Here is a 20,618-nt window from a genome sequence, read left to right as displayed (position 1 = left end):
AAGAGTTTGGGGGAGGTGGGAGAGGAAACTTGGCACCCCTGAAGGATGAGTGGCCAGACAGACTGTCTTATCCAAGAGATTGCCCAGTGGTTTGTGTGGCTGGAGGAGGAAGAGATGTAAGGGAGGCAGTGTTTGAGGCTTTGACTGACAGCCAGGTGAGGCTCAGAGCAAGGTCCCTGCTCCCGTGACTCAGGTTCAGTACTGTAATTGTGTGCTCACAGTGGAGAGGAGATGAAAGCTCCCGCCGCTCAGCTTGTACTCCATCCACCGAGCCACGATCTCATGGGGCCAATCTGCCCAAGAGTACTGTGTACCCAGACACACAGGTATCCGGGTCAGGGGAGACACACACTAGCTACTATTGCAGGGCCCCAGCTGTGTGCTAAGGAGTGATGACGGCAGGAGCAACAGAAAAAAAAAAAAGTAGGTGGCAGCCCTCGTCTTTGAAAAATCACAAGGCTGACCAAAGGTTTGACAAGCGAAAAGGTTATTTTTGCCCCACTCCTGAAGCACACCACAACCTGTTGCTGTAGTTTCCTTTGAAAGGGAAACTGTAATTCAAACACGAAGTTGGGTGCTTCCCACAGCATGGCAGTAACGTTCGCACCCCTTTGGAAGAAGAGAGGGTCACCCAAGTTTCAAGAGAGGATCTGAGAAGTTCAGAGTCTTGCTGGAGGACACAGCAGAGACAGGGCATAGTTAACCTAACCTGGATCTCCTTGGAACTAGCCAGGTGTGGGTGTAGGTTCCCCTTGTGGGACAGAGCCAGTATCGCCTGTATGGTGACTCTGTACCTATGCGTCAACTATGAACCCTCCCTACACCCCATGGAGAAGGGGGTTACCATCTCTGCTCTGCAAACACTGTGCACAGGAGTCAGGGGAGTCAGCCGAGGTCTCCCAGTTGGTAGGAGGAAAATCTGGGCAGTGAGCCCTATCTAGCTGAGTCCGGTGTTCCTGTTCTTAATCCACCCCAGTGTTGTCTGTTCCCAGGCATAGTACTCCACAAAAGGAGGGGCTGTGTCTGCAGCTGTGTACCCCAAGGCCTTCTGGGAGGCTGTCTGGGGCAGCAAACCTTGTTAGGTGGATGAAGGAGAGAAGGGGTTAACAAAGCATGGTACACAGTACCACCATCAGCACATGTTCCCCCCACCCCAGCCCTCAGCATCAGTTCCTCTGATCTCCTCCCTCCCCACACACACACACATAAAGGCAGAGGAGTGACCAGGGCAGGGCTGGAGCTGGCACCACATCACGTAGAGCTATACTAAGAGGCGTATGATGAATGACATGCTATGAAAATCATCCCAACCCCCAACCTGGGGAGAAGCACCATACTATTCACCTCAAAGGTCACATCTCTCATGTATTAATTTGCTAATCTGAAGCTCTGATTGAAAGGAATGTTTCAGCTCTCAAGGCTGAGCCTTGGGGAAAGGAATCAGGTGCTTAAACAGTGCGCTTTGGTCCTTGTGCTGACAAAATGGACACTGGTCACCTCTGTCCCTCAGGAGCCTGTGTCCTGCTGCTTTGGCCAAGAATGGCCTGAATGGAGCAAATTGCATATTCAGAATGCATATATCCATATAGTACCAAATGGCTTCCATTAGCCCAATTTCAAGATACCTGGATAATGCCCCAGAACTGGAGTCAGTTTCAGGACCAGGAAATTGCTGGAGAGAGCGGAGCTCCTGGGGAGGGGAATTGGTTATCTAATTGCAGGAGGGAAGGAAAGTGGAGGGAGATTTGGGCCCTAATGTCCTGGGCTCTAGCTCTGTACCCCAGAGTTCTCATGAGCTCAATGACATCATCATGTCACCTCCAACCTCCCTATCTTCAGGAGACATAAAAGCACATGATGTCCCTGTTCTTGTTCTCACAGGACTGCCATCTCCAACTGCCCAACCCTGTTTCAAAAGGCAGAGGGGCCACAGATGGCCTGCCCGTCGCCCCCCCCCCCCATCATATACACACCCTGCTGGTATCCCAAGTGAAGCAGCTCTCCTTCCTCACCCATCCCCTTTGGGAGGATGGAGAGGGGTACACACCGTGACTGCAAAGACTGTGGAAATGAGACTCCAAAGGTAGCAGACAGTAGCTGTTCAATTAACACTAGACTATCCACCACCAGCTATGTGTGCTGTCAGCCTCTCCAGGCTCAGACTCTCAAGAAAAATAGGGAGTTAGGGAGACATGGAGCATCTGAGAACTCCATAAATTAATTATATAAGAAAACATTGTTGGGTCATGCGGGTGTATGCGTGTCTGTCTGTCTATCTGTCTGCTGCTCCAAACTTAATTTTGTAGTGTGTGTGTGTGTGTGTGTGTGTGTGTGTGTGTGTGTATGCCTGTTTGCTGCTCAAAACTTAATGTTGTGGTGTGTGTGTGTGTGTCTGTCTCTCTGTCTATCTGTCTGCTTGTCTATCTACTGCTCCAAACTTCTGGAGACTGAAGGACTTGCCATAAGACCCTTGGCTAAAAAAATCAGCATCACCAATGCAAGAAGATACCCAGTGACAATGATGTCCTGGCCTTGGACTCATTGGCTCCAGCATGCTACATAACAGGGACTAGACTTGTCCCTAACCAATGGGCAAGCTTCCAGGTGGGGCTAGGAGTCCTGGATATAAGCATCACTCTGCTTTTTCTCCCGAGAAGCCAGTCAGGCTCTCAGAGTAGAACAGCTGGACAAAGGATTTCTTTATGTAAACAGCTGGATGAAGTATTTTATGGGATGGAGTGAGGCTGGGACTGAGTTCCATGGGGCTGGCAAATTTCTTCTCTCTCCTGAAGAATTTCAGTCAAGTCAGGTCAAGATGAGAGCGGCTTAGACAGTGAAATGACGGTGAGTGAGCATTGACAATGTACCAGGTTCTGTGTCAAGTGTCTCCTACAACCCTTGCCTGCCCGGAAACCTTCATGGTGACACCACAAAAAAAGTGTTCTTTAACTAAAGTACCTGGGATGAGAAATGTTTTCAAAGTTTGTCTGTCTTTCAGTTTGGGAATATTTCTGTATACCTATGAGATACTATGGGGAAAGAACCCTCACAGACACAGAAATTTCACTTGTTTTATGCATACTTGATACACAGAGTCTGAAGTCAATTGTAGGCAATACGTTTGGAGTGTCTGCGCTTTGAAAATGACCTGTCCTATGATGTCAGGTGTGGAATTTCAACACGTAGTGCCAGCTTGGCACTTAACAGGTTTTGCACTTTGGAGCTGTCCTGATCATCCACTTAGACAGACTGTTGGAAGCTAGAGAGATGTCGGCAGATAAAGTGTAGACCTGAGTTCAAATCCCCAGAACTCATGTAATGGATGGATGCTGCAGTATATACCTGTAATTCCAGTCTCCAACAAGAGATGGGAGGTGAAGACAAAAGGAAAGAAAAGAATAAGGAAGGGAAGAGAAGGGAAGGGAAAGGAAGGGAAGAGAAGATGTAGAAACTGGAGGCTTCCCAGTCTGGTAAAATGCAGTGGCCAAACAGAAACTATCTCAAACAAGGTAGAAGATGAGGCCTGACACCTGAGGTTGTTGTCTGACCTTGACATGTCCACCTGCATTCACACACATGAACACATACACTTACCCATATCATACATGCATATATACATACAAAGATATTTTTAAATAAATACTCCTCTTACAATAGTCACACATGGCTGTAGTGCAGAGAAATGAGTAAGTTGCCCAAGTGAAGGGCAACTTGAAAGAGGCAAAGGATTCCAGGTATCCAACCTCATCATCCTGTGCCACCCTGCCCATGTGATTAACAGAGAGAGAGTTTACAAAACTAAGTGCTGTTCGTCCTTCCAGCTTCCAGATGGAGGAAGGAGATGGAGTAGGGCAGGTTTGGGTTTTTAGGATGCCTCCTGTACTTGAACGGGGAATAGTCAAAACCAGTTAGGCTGAGCAAACAAAGAAATGCCTTTTGGGGAATCTCCTGTTAAACAGATCTACACTGACCCAGCCCCAGCTCAGATGGACTTGTCTTCTTCAAGTATCGGAGTGTCTGCAGGAAATTTATGCAAAGGGCAGCCAGAATAAGCTGGCTTAAACTTGGGTCTAATTGGCTTTCTTCTTTCCTTTCCTTCCCTGTTTTCTGTACTACTGGGAATTGAACCCCAGGGCCTTTTCACATCCCAGGCATTTGCTCTAGCATGGAGCAATATACCCAGTACTCCTTATCTTTTTTCCACTTTCACTCTGTAGCCCAAGCAAGACTTAAACTTGGAGATCCTCCTGCCTCAGCTCCCAAGGTGTGGGAATTGCAAATCTGCACTAACCTGATTCCTCACTGACATGTCTGATATGTTCACATACACAGTGCTCAGCTTGGACTAGACTCGCACAACCTCATACCATCCTTGTGGGGAATGCTGGGAAATATGAGGCCTTGGGTGAGAGAATGAAGAGCTACAGGGCAGCATGGCCAGAGGCACTGGGGGATGCTCTGGGTCACACTGGGGAAGCTCCAGGCTCTGTACCTTCAGGGACTAACACACAGTGAGTACCACTCTCATGCAAGGAGGCAGTCACAGACTCCAAGACAAATGTCACTCACTCCAGGGGGATTTAAAGTAAAAACCAAAAATAATACAAAAAGATCAGAATGAAGGTTTAGGGAGTGGCCTCAGTTGGTCAAGTACAAAGACCTAAGTTTGATCCCCAGAACAGTGTACACACTAAATGATGTAGTGTGTGCTTAGAATACCAGCCTGGGGCTGCAGAAACAGAAGGACCCCTGGGATTCACTGGCCAGCCAAACCATTTTAATTGACGGGTCCTTGCTAGTGAGAGACTATCTCAAAACTAAGATGGATGGAAACTGAGGGACAACACTCAGGGTTAATCTTTAGGTGCATGAGCACCTACACACACAGAGACGTGCACATACATATACACATACAAGAATGAGATGAACTTTTAAATGAATATTTATCTGCTCTTAGCATGGAGAAGAAAAAAAAAAAAAAGGGCCTTTCTGAGCATGCACCCAAAATAGATGTCACACCAAAAAAGTATTTTTAATTAAAATTTTAAATTAGTGACATATAAATTAAAACTGCTACACATCAAAAGGGAAGCCACCACATTAATATCCTTAATATGCAAAGGAGATAAGAAACATACTAACAGCCCCAATGGAGAAGTAAGCAAAAACTGGGACAGGCAATTTAGAAAATGATCCACAAATGGCCAGTAAGTGGTGACAGGTGTTCCACCTTCCCTGTCATCAAAGAGATGCAAATTGTCACCACAAATGAGATTTCATTTTCCACCCATTTGAATCAATGGAACTGACTTAAACCTCAGTAGCACTCAGGGTAGGCAAGGTAAGGGGGAAGCAGGCCTGAGCCCAACATGCCTGCTACTGCAAACATGCCTGAGTCTAACCTTTCTGAGGACACTCCGGAATTGTGCATCAATGAGTAAAGTCTGCAGCCTCTTTGGCTCAGCAATTGGCCTTCCAAGAATTTATCTTAAGAAGATAATTAGATGAGGCCTTAAGTTGTGTAAACACGAGTGTTCTTCATCTAAATGTGAGCAGAAGATGACTGGTTAAACAATTATGGTGTGTGCAAACCCCCATGGCTCCCTCTCTGACAGACATTAGGAAGAATGGAGGGAAGCTTCCTTTTATTAACAGGTTAACCTCATTAGCCAGGTTACAGAATCACATCTACGAATAATCCTGCGTGTGCATGTGAGTGGGTATGTGGTGTCCACACTGGAATGACACAGTGGAGGCTAGACCTGGACACGGGCAGAGCAGGGCAGGGGCAGCATTGGAAGGAGGAGAGGGAAGGCAGAAGGAAGACTCCTTGGGAATCACTTTCAGTTTTGGTGGGGGAAATGAAGGTTCTAGATATAGCAAATTAGAATGCATACTGTTAAACAAACATTGCATTTTAGATGGGCAGAAAAAACGCTTTTAGTCTGAGGTTGGGGAGTCTGGCTCAGGTGGAGAGTACTTGTTTTGTACATGCAAAGGCCTAAGCTTAATCCCTAGAATCCTGGTTTAAAAGCTTATACTTATATACTGGTTAAAAATGCTTATACTTCTAGTGCTGTGGAGGCGGAGATTGGTGGTTCCATGGAGCTCTCTGGCCAGTCAGTTAAGTCTGCTTGATGATCTCCAGGACAGTGAGAAACAATGTCTATAAAACCAGATGGACAGCTACTAAGGAACAACACCCAAGGTTGTCCTCTGGCTTCCACGTGCATGTGTACCCACACACGGGTACACTTGCACACACATGAAAACACACATATTTTTAGTTCAAGTCTATCCCACAAAGACCCTGAGATATACCTATATTGAAAATTATTTCAATGTCTAATATCAATTTTATTTTTTCTGGTGACCCTCACCAGACCCTGGAGCACATTTGCTGACTCTGTGGGGTGGCCCAGGTCATCCAGGAGGGACACTGGAACTATGACAGCCTTTCTGTGTCTTCCTGTCCCTGTCTTAGCTCCAGTCCTCTTACCTGGGAAACAGACTTTAGCCTCTCCTTTACTCAAAGACTTTTGCAGGGCTCAGAGTGCAAGACAGGAGTCTTTTGTGACATAAGAGTGTCATTTCAAACCCCTGGCCATCAAGTCCCCTTAAGCTGCACCCGTGCCCATCCCCACTCCGACTTGGCTTAGCTGGTTACATCTGTAAGATGGAGATAGCAGGGCCTGGCTGCAAAGTTGCCATGGGAGATTAGAGTAGAGGATGTATGTAAAGTGCCTGGCATACAGTCAGTGCTTAATACACACTGATCCCCTTCCCTCTGGTCCACGCTCAGCCCACGCTCCTGTCCCTGAGGATTACACACTGAGCACCCCTGTCCTCTAAGAGCTTGAGCAGCAGCATTTGATCTCTGCCTTGAAGTGGCACCTGACACTTCACCTGCCTTCACCTTCCTTCCCAATCCCCAGAAGCAGTTCAGTTCCTTATCTTTGCTTTCCACACCCTGGTGGGGGAGGGAGGATCAGACTTGCTTTGATAGCAGACAGGCAGGATGCTAGCCAAGAGGAGCCACGGAGAGCTGCACCCTGATGCCATTTGGAAGCAGAGCAGACAATGCAGGCAGGGATGGAGTGCATGAGGGTGCTCTGATGGTGGGAGCCTCCTGGGTGGAGTCATGGCATCATTAGGAAGAGATCTGGGATCGGCCTCATGGAAGTGTGTGGGACACTCCCTTGACAGGGTAGTGTGGCAAGGGCCAATGGCGCAGGTATTTTACTAAAGTCTTATGACAGTCTTGGCTCAGATAAACATTCAGAAGGGGTAATGAACAGGGATATCTTGAGGATATAGGGCTAAGCTAGAACTCTTGTATCCATTATACCCAGAGTCTATACAGGTACCACTCTAGTCTCAGCATCTCAAGGACCCAAACATAATCCCTCCAGAGATGTAGCAGTAAGCAGGAACTCAAGACATCAATACTGGTGGGAACCTGGGGAAAGAGAAGTTCATGTACATGGATGGTGGCCACGTGGTACCTTGGGATAAACCCTGGAAATCAGTACAGAAGTTCCTTTAAAATGCTAAAAATAAAGCTACCATATGACCCAGCAGTGGCAGTCATGATGAGTCTTTGCTCAATACATGCCAAGTCAGCCTACTACAAAGCCATTTGTACATCTGTGTTTAATACAGAGCTACTTGCAGTAGTCAAGCTATGGGGGCAGCCTAGATACCCATGCACATATGTATGGATAAAGAAAACATGGTACACATCAAAATAGGGTCACTTATTGGGTCATAAAGACTAATGAAATGGATGGAATTGGGTGGCTTGACTGGGAAAATGGCTTAGTTGATAACTGTGTGCCATGCAAGCATGAGGACTTGAGTTTAAGCCATAGCACCTACATCGGCAACCACATAAATAGCCAGGCATGGAGTGCATGCACAACCCCAGAGCCAGAGAGGCTGACACAGGTGGCTCTCTGGGGCTTTCTGGTCAGCCAGCCTATATTCTCCTTTGTAAGCCCCATGTACCAGTGTGCTCAGAAAATAGGGTACACAGCTCCCCAGGAAAAACACCCAAGGTTGGTTGGCCTTTGGCCACACACACACACACACAAGCACATACACAAGCACACACACACACACACACACACACACACGTGCATCAAATACACATAGGCACCAATACACATGCATAAATGTGTGGAACTGGAGATTAGAACATTAAATAAAATACCCCAGGTTCAAGAGATAAATATTCCATTTTCTCTCATATGTAGAACCTAGATTTCACACACACACACACACAATGAAAAAAAACAAAAGTACTAGGGAGTACTATGGGAAGAAAGGGACTAACAATAAAAGATATTGGGAGATAAATATAGTTAAGTAGATGTATGAAAATGGCATTATGAAATCAATTCCTTTGTGTATGAATATAAATTAATGAAGAAAATAAAAAGAGACTTCTCTCAGGAAGAAACCTGAAACACAAACTAGGGAGAAACTATCTGTGTGCAGAGCCAGTTAAAGACACAGTCAATATGGCCAAAATGGCAGATTTGGTGTTAGGAGCAACTGGTCATGTTTTTAAACAGGCATCTCAGGAGTTCTCAGTTGAAAGATAAGTGTGTCTTAGTCCAGAGCACTTGGGTAATGTGGAGGTTAGGGGCTTAGTGGAGGGGGTACCGGGAGCCCTCAGTTAAGGTGGAGGGAGTCAGGATAGGTGCTCTCAGTTAAAGTGGGGAAGTGGGGGGAATCAGGACAGGAGCCCACAGTTAAGGTGATGGACTCAGGGCAGGAACCCTCAGTTAAAAGCATATACAGCACATTTGGAAGCCTTTGTAGGGGTATTTAGTCCAAAGGCCTTTTCAGAAGTCCTTAATGGATCCAGTCACTACATCAGCTGCTGCCCAAACCTCCCCCAGCTGGGTTACTCCTGCCAAGGAGAGAGACCTCAGCCACTCTGCCTGGGATCCTCCTGGCCTCTTAGACAACAGTAGGATCGATTTCCAAGTTGCTGCAGCCTCATTCAGGAAAGGAGGCTTTGGAGTAACAGGCATGCTTTATTGGGGTGTTATGTCATCACTGTTATTAATTATCATTAACAGTCTTGAAATCCGCCTATTAATGATCTCAACACAAAAGAGCAGTGCAGGTCTTAGCCAAGATCAGCATAATTACCTATTAATGAGATGTAAATTTCCCAAGGAAATGACAGCGATGTACAGGAACCACCTTCTAAACTAACATAATAAAGCTAATAATAATAATAGTGTATAATCTGAAGATATTAGTGTTAATTTGAATTCCAACACTGTCTTTAAACAGACCACGAGAAGCAGAAATTATTTGTATACCTCAATCCAAGAGCCCTAATCCACACTGTTAACAAAAAAATGGACAATTCTTCCCCCAATAACATAAACCAGCCTCTTTGTCGTTGCTGGGTTAAGCTCTCTGCTGCTTACTTCCTTTTACACACAATTTATGTCTCTCTTATTTCCAAAGCCAATCTGCAATGCCTCATGGAACTAATTCCAATATAGAACAGAGTTCAAAAACTAAAAACACACCAAAACTAGTTAAACAGGGCAGTAAATAAGACATCCCCAGGCCCTCTTGATAAACAAGAGCAGCTGAGCTCTGCAATCAACAAGCCCCAGGAAGGAGGGAGAGGCTGCTGTAGTAACTGAGTTCCTGCTTATTAACTAGTGTCATTAGGCAGACCCAGGCTCAGATCTGCAGATCTAGTGTCCTGGGTGGGCAAAACAGGGCCCAGACCCGTGTGTGGCTATGACAGCACCTCAGATGGTTGCAGTGGAAGGCACCTACCTTCATAGCTGGCACGAAAGCCCTGGGCACTGACTGCATAGTCACTGATGAGGCTCAGGGACAAAGTGCTGGCCGCACTGACTATGGTGGCTGGTAGCTGAAAGCCGGTGAGCCTGAAAGACAAAGAGGTTCGAATGAGAAGAGTAACCTCATCAGGAAACAGCACATCTCTTAAGGATTCACTGAGTATCTGCTAGAGGCACAGGAGAGATCTAAATACAAGCTGTATCGGAGTTTGAAAATGGCCATGTGTTGAAGGTTTGGTCCTCAAGGTGGTGCTCTGGGAAGTGGAAGAACCTTTAGGATGGTGTGTTGAACATCATTAGGTCATGACATCAACTTGAACACCAATTGAGAAATGCTTCCATAAGATCCAGCTATAAGACATTTTCTTAATTAGTGATTGATGGGGGAGAGCCCAGACCATTGTGGGTGGGGCCATCCCTGGGATGGAGGTCCTGGATTCTATAAGAAAGTAGACTGAGCAATCCAGGGGAAGCAAGCCAATAGGCATCATTCCTCCATGGTCTCTGCATCAGCTGCTGTCTCCATGTTTCTGCCCTGCTTGAGCTCCTGTCCTGACTTCCTTCAGTGATGGACAGCAACATGGAAGTGCAAGCCAAATAAACCCTTTCCTCCCCAACTTGTTTTTGGTCATGACATTTCACTGCAGCAACAGAAACTCTGAGACAGAGTGGAGCCTGGTGGGAGGAAACCGGGTCACTGGCTCTGCTTTTGAATGGGACGTTAAGACTCTACCTCAACCCCATCAACCCCATGACCTCAAGCATATTAGGCCAACACTCTACTATTGATCCATAACTCTCTCTCTCTCTCTCTCTCTCTCTCTCTCTCTCTCTCTCTCTCTCTCTCTCTCTCTCTCTCTCTCCCCACCCCCCTCTCTCTCTTCCCCTTGCCTCTCCTGGCTACCATATGCAGCCACATTGTCAGCCCTTAATCAACAGGAACACAACTGGCCATGGACTAAAATGTCTAAAACTATGAACCAAAATAAGCGTCTCCCTTTTTAAGTTGATTGTTTCAAACATGTTGTCACAGTAATGAGAAGCTGACTGACCATGAGAGAAATAGGAAAGGAGCCCAAACTGCAGGCATAGGAAGAAAGTTCAAGGGCAAAGTGATCCCCAGCAGAAGGCTGGAAATGGTATTTTCTGACACAGAAAAATGAAGGGGCAATTCCTCAAAGCCATGGCCTGGTTCCTGAGTGGGAGGCCTGCCTGCTGCGCTGGTGGATTTTTTTCCCTTTCTTTCTTTTTTAGTTTCGTCTCCTAGTTTCTCCCTTTCTGGCTGAAGTCCTTTGAAGGCCTGAGTGGAATCCACGATGGATTTACAACTGACAACTGCCCTCAGACAAGATTTGCTCACATACTGAGAAAAATACATCTGACTCCTAGGGGCAGGGTGTGGGTGTCTCTTATGACTGTTTATTCTTAAAAGGAACATCTAGCATTTTATAGAAATAAGTGCTTGTTAATATAGAGAGAAGAAAGCAGAATAGATAAAGGGCCCAACACAATCTAGCAATCACTATTCTCCGCAGTTGACACACAAAGAGATGCAATGATCACCAGATGAGACCATAATTCCATGAAATGGTTTCACACAAGCTGGATCGTGCTGGGCATGTTTTTAATAAAAAAAAAACTGTTTATATTTTATTTCTAGAATTTACATAAAAAACCTCAGGTAAAAACAAGGGTGTTGTTGAACCTCAGATGATACGTCCTTAGCATTAAGTCATTTTAAAAGTCTTCTAAGGCTTAAAATATGGCATTGGACACACACAGTGAGACTTGTCTTACAATTCCTAGCACTCAGGAACTGAGACAGGAGGGTCATATGTTCAGAGCCAGCCTAGGCTACATAGTGAGACTATCTCAAAAAGAGAGACAATATTTATGTATACACACACATTATTTATCTATGAGTACTGTATGCCAGGGATACAGTTAGAACACATTTTCCCATCATTGGGCTTTAGTGCATGGCAGCTCCCACCAGAGACCTGACTTGCACAGGCTGCTGTGGAATTTCTCAGTCTCTGGCTCATCTTTGCTCTTCCGACCTTTGCTGAGACTCACCCTGCCTCCTCCTGTCCCCATGAAGGCACCAGGAGAGAATTCAGTATTCACCTTTACCCTCACTTTGATGTAGCCTGGGATATCTGTAAATAGCATTACTCAATACCCACCATTGCTACATGTCATCTTGACACTCAAGGTGTCCTATGAAGAGCTTTGGGCTCCAATGAGTTAGGATGTACCTGTAAATACCAAATGTGAAAATCCCACACTGGATGTAACCCGTAACCCTCCCACTATCCTAATTATGTAAGATCGATGTTAACTCAAAAGAAATTCAATAGAATGGGAAGAAAGGATGATAGGACCATTGGGAGGGAGAGAGAATATATATATATATATATATATATATATATATATATATGTGTGTGTGTGTGTGTGTGTGTGTGTGTGTGTGTGTGTATGTATGTATGTATGTATGTATATATTTTCAAGGGTAAAGACACCTAACTAAGTCTCCCTACCTCATTCCATATCCACATTCCCAACATGCTAAAAGAAAGTCTTAGCAGCCCATTATGAGGAGGAAGGCTCTTCTCAGAGGGACTAGCTTACAGAACTTTTGTTTCTTCCTGTCCATCATCCTTCCTAGGAGACATCCACAGCATGAAGTTCTGATTTGTGCCCACCTTCCGACCAACCACTTTCAGGGACTGGTGTGGAGAGGAGGGGAGAGCTGCCATCACCCTAGTAGGGCCACCCTGAGTCCTTCCATGTGGTAAGAGCCATAGACTCTGAAAACCTTTCATCTTTGGACCTTAAATCAATGCAATAGAAGCTTTGGGCGGCAGCAGCCTTTTATCTTAGCAGAGCAAATGATATCAGCTCACAGATATAAACAAGGCTGAGCAGTGGGATGGGAGGCAGAGGCCTGACCATAGAGCTGCGAGACCTGTGCTCCAGCCCTGCAGGCAGACCTCACTCCTGGGTGCCCACTTACATAAGTCAGCATCCCTTCTTTTCTTTTCTCCCTTCCTTCTGTTTTGGTTTCAAGCTAGTTTGACTAGGGCTTCTACCCCTTAAAATTGATTAAGTACAGGTACAGCAGGGTACCCCAGGGACCTTAAATATCTACTGGCGGAATCACATGAAAATTAAAAGTGTATATGTGACAAAAGCAATGGTTAAAGGATAAAGGGAACACCTAAACTGGGAGATCATACAAACCATGCATGATTAGAAGGACCTACGAATCAGTAAGTGAGAAGGAGAAGACAACAGACACAGACACACAGACCCTGAAGGATGATCAGAACAGGAGAAGAAGGGCTGGGGAGACAGCTGAGAGGTAAAGCACTGGTCATGAGTGCACACGCATCCTGGGTTCTAGCTCCAGGTTCCATGTTGACAAAGGGAAAGGGCTAAGCGTGGCTGGTATGTGCTTGCAATCCAGCAATGGGGAGGCAGAGATAGGTGAGTCCCTGGAGCTTACTGGCCGGCCAGCCTAGTCTACTAGGTGAACTGTGGGCCAGTGAGAGTTCTTGTTTTTAAAAAAGGTGTAGGGGTGGAGGGTCTAGGGAGATGCTCAGGGGTAAGATGCTTCTGCACAAGTTTGAGGACCTGAATGCAGATCCCCAGCATCCCTGTAAAAGCTGAGCATAGCTGATTGTGTCTGTAATTCCAGTGTTAGGAGGCAGAGGCAAAAGGATTTTATGGGCCTGCCAGTCTAGCTAATTAGTGAGTCCAGCTTCACTGAGACCCTAACTGAACAATTAAGTAGAGGGACAGAAGAGGTGGCTCAGTGATTAAGAGCATTGGCTGCTCTTGGAAAGGACCCGGGTTCAATTCCCAGCATCCACATTGTGACTCAAAACAAAGTGTCTATAACTCCAGATCCAGGGAACATGACACTCTCTCCTGTTCCTGGTGTGCAGACGTACATGCAGGCAAATATCCACACACAAGAAATAAAATAATAAGATTTATTAAAAATTAAAAAATGTATAATGGTGAGTGATAAAGGAAGACACCTGATATCAATCCCTGGCCTCCACATGTACACACAGGAGCACACACATCCATATTCACACACACATGCACCCAACATACATATCAACATGTGCACACACATGCATCCAAGGCACAGGCACATGTACACACATGCACCCAACATATACATACACATGTACATACACATGCATCCAACATACTCATCCACATGTTCACACATGTGCATCCAATGCATGGGCATGTATACCTCACAAGCATATAAGAAATAAATGAATAGTGGATTGCACCTGAGTAATGATACCTAAGACTGTATGATCTCCACATGCATGTGTTTACATACACACACACACACACACACACACACACACACACACACACACGGAACTATACCCTTAAATATGCACACACACACATGCATACACACCCAAAAAAACTTAAAATAGGCAAAAATAAACTACAAAAATCAAATCTAGAAACTTACTCTTCAATTCAATTTATGAGACTGAGTAATATCCAGAGTTGACAAGGGTTAAGGAAACCCAGTTTTGCAGTTATTAAAATAAAAGCCATGACTGCAGAAGGCACACTCTTGACAAATTAAATGAAAATGATCAGTTACCTCAAAAGCACATATTCCCATACCTTTGCCAATTTGATTAACCTTACAATGATTATGCAAGTTGAACTGGTAACCTTAAAACTCACCAGAAAAGGGAGGGCTTTAGAGATGTCTCAGTGATGAAAAACTGCATGGCACTTCCAGAAGACCAGGGTTCAGTCCCTAGCACCCACTTCAGGAGGCTCACAATTGCCTGTAATTTTAGCTGCAAGGGATCCAACACCTGCTTCTGACCTCTATGGGCTCCCTCAGACACATGGCATAGACTTACAGAGACACACACATACACATAAATAAAAATAATAAAATAAATCTTTTTAAAATGAAACTCTCTAAAAAAGGAATAAACAGGACTAGATAGATTCACTATAGAATTCCACTAACTGTATCAAAACAAAATAACCTCAATTCTAGGTACAATCTCTTCCTGACAATGATGTAAAGAGGAAAAACCCTTCCAAACTCCTCTGATAAGGCCACGATTAGCCTGCCACGAAAGGCACTACAAATAATGAAAACCAAAGATGAACAACATCTCTCATGCACTCCACCCCCAAGTAAGTCCTAAGCAAACTATGAGCAAAGAAGATTCCACAGCACATGAGTAATTAGACACCATGGCCAAAGGGGGTTACCCTAAGAAGGTAAGGCCACTCAATATTTGAGAACAAGCTATCTGCATTGCCTTATTGACAGGCTAAAAGCAAATAATTCATTTAGTCGTATCAACTGATACAGAAACAGCATTTTTCAAAATTTAACACTTGTATTTATAACCTATGTTTTATGACATATATGTACATCTATGTGTGTGAGCACAAGTAGAGGGAAACTTTTTTCAACTTTGTAAAAACCATTTGCAACATGTCCAGTTAATGAAAGACAGAACGTCTTTCCCTAAGATTAAAAACAAGGTAAGGATAGAACAATCTGCAAAATAAAGAAAGATTCATTTTCCAAAAAGGATACATAGATGGCAAATGAGTATGAAAGGATTATGATTATTTTAGCAATTTATGGAAATGCAAAATTAAGACTCAGTGCCATTTTTCTAAACAAACAAACAAAAAAAAATGTAAGTCCTAAGTGTGTTCTAGATGGTTTTCTTGCACCCACAGATAAGTGCAGCAGCCCTCACACCTCACCAAAGAATCTTCTTTCTTCAGCAGATGGTGACTATCGCAGAGATCTGCAACTGGTCAAAATGCAGAGAACAAATGAATGCTGGGTGCCCGGCCCCCCTCTAACAACACAGCCCCCACACCTGCAGCTGAGGGCGACTCTCCGAGAGTGGGCAGTAAGAGCTGCTGTCAAATAGTGTCGTCTACACAAGACAGGAAGGCTGCACCCATGAAAGCTCAGCCATATGACTGCCTAAAAAAGACCTGCAAAATGACAACATGAGCTGACATGCCAACATGGAAGAGAGAAATTCGTGAGGCCTCACTCTTAGATGAAGAGCTGTGGGCAATCAATGGCTGCCAAGAGAAGAGAATCAGTTTTCCCCAGGGATGAGCTACTTGATAGATTGTCTGATCCCAAGTGGTCAACTCTCAACATGTGTACATATGAGCAACATTAAAGGGGTACAAGGTATATGTGGGGTGGTATGTGGGTGTGTATAAACATACACACAGTGTGGATGTGTGTGGTGAGATGTGGGTGTGTGTATACATAAATACATATATACATGTATGTATATATATTTAACAATAATAATCAAAGAGGAAGCGGTTATGAATTTGAAAGGGAGAGAAACAATGCATGATGACTTAGGACATTTATCTTGGAGACATGAACTTATATCCACACAGATTTGGTCACGATGTGTCAATTCTTCTGTGAGCAGTCCTAATACCCTACAGAAATAGATACTGGTTAAACAGACTGTGGTACTACCCCATGGATGCTCCCCTGCAACAGAAGGAAATGAAAAGCTGAGCCCTGGAGCACAGTGGTCACACCCCCCACTGCTTCAGGCTCAGTGGAAAAGAAAGTGACCCTCAGAGATCATAAGGCATAGGGCTCCATTTGCATAGCTCTCTTTGTGGGGGAACAGAACTCTAAGTGGATCTGGCCCCCAAGTCCTATTCCTCCCAGTGATCCCATTTCTTGGCATCTGGATCTCATGTACCCAAACTGGTCACAAAGTTTGTCTATACTAAGTCTGATCTTGAACTCATGATCCTCCTGCCTCTACCTCCCAAGTGCTGGGATTACAGGAGTACGGACAGTGAAATGTGGGCTCTATGCAGCATTCTTGAAACGGTCAAATTAATAGGATGGAGAAACAGATGAGTGGGTTAAAGATGGTGGGAGGAAGAGGGTGGGGTGGTCATGAAAGGGGAGGCATTAGGCAATTTTTGTATGATGTTTTTGTGTGATGGAATAGTGCTATGTCTTGGTACCTTGTGAGGGTTACAGAATCTATGGTCATAAAAATGACACTAAAGCGTTACTGGTGGGTTCTGTCTGGACCAGTCTTTCCAGGTTCCTGGCACCTGGCTCAAAGAACTGACAAAATACAAACAAATAGGAAAGCAGGAATGGGGTTTATTCAGAAGCAAAGTGAAGATATAGGACAGGAGTGCAAAGTGGGGGTACAGGGCAGATGGGCGGCAGAGAGTGGCGGGTGCTGGGTGAGAATTACAACAACCTGGTTACTTTTCTTGTGAGTTTAGGAGGAGAAGAGTTTGTTGCTACGAGTGAAGCATAGGTGGTTTCCTGTTTTGGTTGGCAGACTTGGATTATAAAAGCTGCTGTTCATTGCGTATGGATTTCCCACAAGGAAACTGTTTAATCGTGTGCTTCCTACAAAATGCCAAACAGGGAATTACACCTAAAAGTCCATCCACTCAGATGACATCCCAAACCAGCCTAGCCTGGGCCAGCCCACTCCCCTTAGGTGTGAGGTACATTTGGCCACAAAGGAGGAAGTTACTAGAGGTTGATGGAAAGCTATATAATGGGGTGACATGATTGCCTTGTGTGGTGAGTGGGTTCGTGCAGCTCAGTGCAGTTGGCATCACAGGTTGCTAAGTGGATTGCTTGGAAAGGAGTGTGTGCAGCTTAAGCCAAACACAGTCCTGGGTCCCTAAGCTATCCTTACACTTGCCTGCCTCAGAAGTATACACACCTGGCTTTCACTTTATTCCAGTCATGTAAGATGTAAGCAATGGAGACGTCTGAGTGAACAGTAATCAGGGCTTCTCTGACCTGTCTTTGCAAATTCCTAAGGTACTTTCATGGTGTTAGTTAGTGTCTTTTCTTGTTGCTCTGGTAAAACAGCTTGACAAGAGCAACTTAAGGGAGCAAGGATTTATTCTGTGCCACAGCTCAGAAACAGTCTGTTGTGGCAGGGGAGTCGAGGCAGCAGGAGCTTGAAGCAGCTTGTCCCATCACATCCATAGTCAGGAAGTAGAGAACAAAGGAAGAATGTTTGGTCCATGAAATGGTGCCACCCACAGTGGGCATGTCTACCCACGTCAATCTAATCAAGATAGTCCCCACAGGTGTTCACAAAGGCTCATTTCCCAGTAGACAGTCGATTCTGTTGGGTCAATAGCTAATACTACAGAAATTATTCCAAAACTAAAATTTAAAAATTTATATATGTAGCTTAGCTCATGTTATATTTCTACATCACTGGGACTTCCACTGGATCTGATCTAACATTAGTGTCTCTGGATTGGACCTTGAACTTATAGTTGGTCCTTCTCAGGCCCATGCTGTTCCCTCCCTTACAGCACCATCTGGACTCTCACTGGAAATGGACTGATGTAGAACCACAGATCTCCACTCACCTGGACTTTGGTTTCTTGTGGATTTTCCCATGTACAAGAAACATTTCCCAGCTTCAATGGTGGCATGTGCTATCAGCAGATTTCTGCTGTATCCTTGCCATCAGTGAGGCTCAGCCATCAACTGGCTCTGGTCTCCCAGCTCCACCCCTATGGTCCTTGTTGCTTCTTCCAATCAGCCCAGATAGGAGCCAATATGAAATGCCCCATACACACGTGTACTTGACTACTTGATCCCAATGTGGTGGTTTGAAAGAAATGTTCCCCAAAGAGAGTAGCACTATTAGGAGTTATGGCCTTATTGGAGTGGGTATGGCCTTGTTGGAATGGACATGGCCTTTTTTGGAGGAAGATCTCACTGTGAAGGCAGGTTTTGGGATCTCATATATGCTCAAGCCATGTCCAGTGAGACAGACCACTTCCTGTTGCCTGCAGGTCAAGATGTAGGAATCTCAGCTCCTCTCCAGCACCATGCCCAGCAGTCTGCACATCACCATGTTACACCATGGTGATGATGGACTAAACCTCTAAAAATGTAAGCCACCCCAATTAAATGTTTTTCCTTATAAAAGTTGCAGTGGTCATGGTGTCTCATCACAACAATAGAACCCTTAAGTATGACAGTCCCTAACTGATACATTGGGTTGGAAGGTCATTGGAACCTTCAGGACACAGGGCCCAGCTGGGACACAGGTAATCACAGGCTTCTGGAGCCAGGCCTAGGGGGTTATACCCTAGCCCCGCTTATGGTCCCAGCTTTCTGCTTCCTGATCTATGAATGTATGAGTTTAGCCATGTTCTCCCACTGCCATGGACACTGCCATACCTTTCTCGCCTTGATGGACTGTGTCTCTTTTAAAACCCTGAGTTAAAACGAATCCTTCCTTCTCCAAGTTTCTGCTGTGCTGTGGTGTTTGGCAACCTCAGTGAGAAAAGTAAACAACACTGTGGGGTGGGAAACTTCCAGATCGCCAGGGTTCTTCTTGTACAAGTGCCTTTGGAAATCACATTCTTCTACTATGTGTAAACTTCATCCCCAAGTTAGCTCTACAATGCTTGTGTCCTGTTACTGCAGGTTCCTAGACCCTGGATCCTTGGTACTTTATTGACACAAGCTGAGAATAGCTAATGTACGCTGTCAACAAACAATTACAGTTTCATCACTTGCAATATATAGCACTGCAGCTTGCTAGGCATTTTCTCTAATCGGGTATTTACCAGTACTCTGTTGCTTCCCAGGGATGGTAGATAATTCTAGCATGGAACATTCAAAGGCACTAACACTAGAGCTGGGGACAGCTAGAGCTCTTATATTTGGATACATAAAGCATCTTTTTCCCTCTTCTCCTACTCACCCATCCCCTCTGGAGTCAACTCTAGACTCCTAGCTGCCGACTCTGAGGCCAGAGGTGCCATCTTGGTGTCTGTTGGAAAGGGGGGGTGTGTCAAACCTGTGGTCTTTCTAATCTTCTACCAAAAGTTAAAGACCATACTAAAAGGCTGAGAGGGTCCTTCAGTAACAAGAGCCACAGTTAGTAGAGGCACATGGTAAAATGGTGATAGGAAATCCTAATCCCGTTGCTGCTGGATCAGTCCTGGAGACTAGAGAGTATCAAGTGTAAGACTTGCAAAGTAAGTCTTCCATTATGGTAACTCTCTTTCTGTCTCTGTCTCTCTCCCTCCCTAAAATACTTCTTTGCTTTTGCAGTCCTTTCCAGAGTAACCCAGAGCCCCAGAAGCTGGTAATGCCCAGGCTTCCAAACAGTCTTAGTTCAGAACTCACCCACAGCTTTCTACAGTTCTTAGTGTCAAGAGCAGAATCCCCAAGGAAGCCACACATCTGCCCGAAGACTCATCCCTACCATATTTTGTACTCTGCTCCCTTCCTGGCCATGATCCCTCCCATTTTCTTTGGCTAGGGGCATTTCAAAGGTTGGGAGCAATGGTCTGTCCATAATATTGGCAATAATGGGGGTACATTTCCTGTTGAGTACCTGAAGACCATAATGAAAATGACTCTGAGATTCTACTGTAGAATTCTCCACCTGGCATCCTTGAATTTCTATACTTTCCTCCTAGGCCCTGGGAAATGAAGCCTTGCATGGGTCTGGCCTGGCTGTGACCTAGGCTTTATTTGTCCAAGTGTAGAGTTTGGAAGGATGCTACATCCAGGAAGGAGTTCTTTTTGCAAAATTCCCTTCTGGTCCCTTGCTGCAGTTATACTGGACCTTAGTCACCTAGGATCCCTGGATCATTCCATGAAACAGAAAGCTTATAAGCCTTTCAGAACACACACAACTAGAAAGAGGTGAGTTTTTCGTTGAATTAAACCGT

General features: G+C 45.0%; 1 protein-coding gene across 1 annotated transcript in view; it reads right to left on the bottom strand.

Moving 5' to 3' along the window:
- The window catches only part of Csmd2 (CUB and Sushi multiple domains 2), a 537,775-nt gene that overhangs the window by 410,613 nt on the left and 106,544 nt on the right, over positions 1-20,618 (bottom strand). Inside the window, exon 3 of the mRNA XM_051188846.1 lies at positions 9,814-9,926. Within this exon, the coding sequence (XP_051044803.1) occupies positions 9,814-9,926 (113 nt within the window). The remainder of the gene's footprint in view (positions 1-9,813; positions 9,927-20,618) is intronic.

Source organism: Phodopus roborovskii, unplaced genomic scaffold, assembly GCF_943737965.1.
Source record: "Phodopus roborovskii unplaced genomic scaffold, PHOROB, whole genome shotgun sequence".
NCBI classification, from domain to species: domain Eukaryota; kingdom Metazoa; phylum Chordata; class Mammalia; order Rodentia; family Cricetidae; genus Phodopus; species Phodopus roborovskii.
This window is presented reverse-complemented; position numbering and strand designations above follow the sequence as displayed.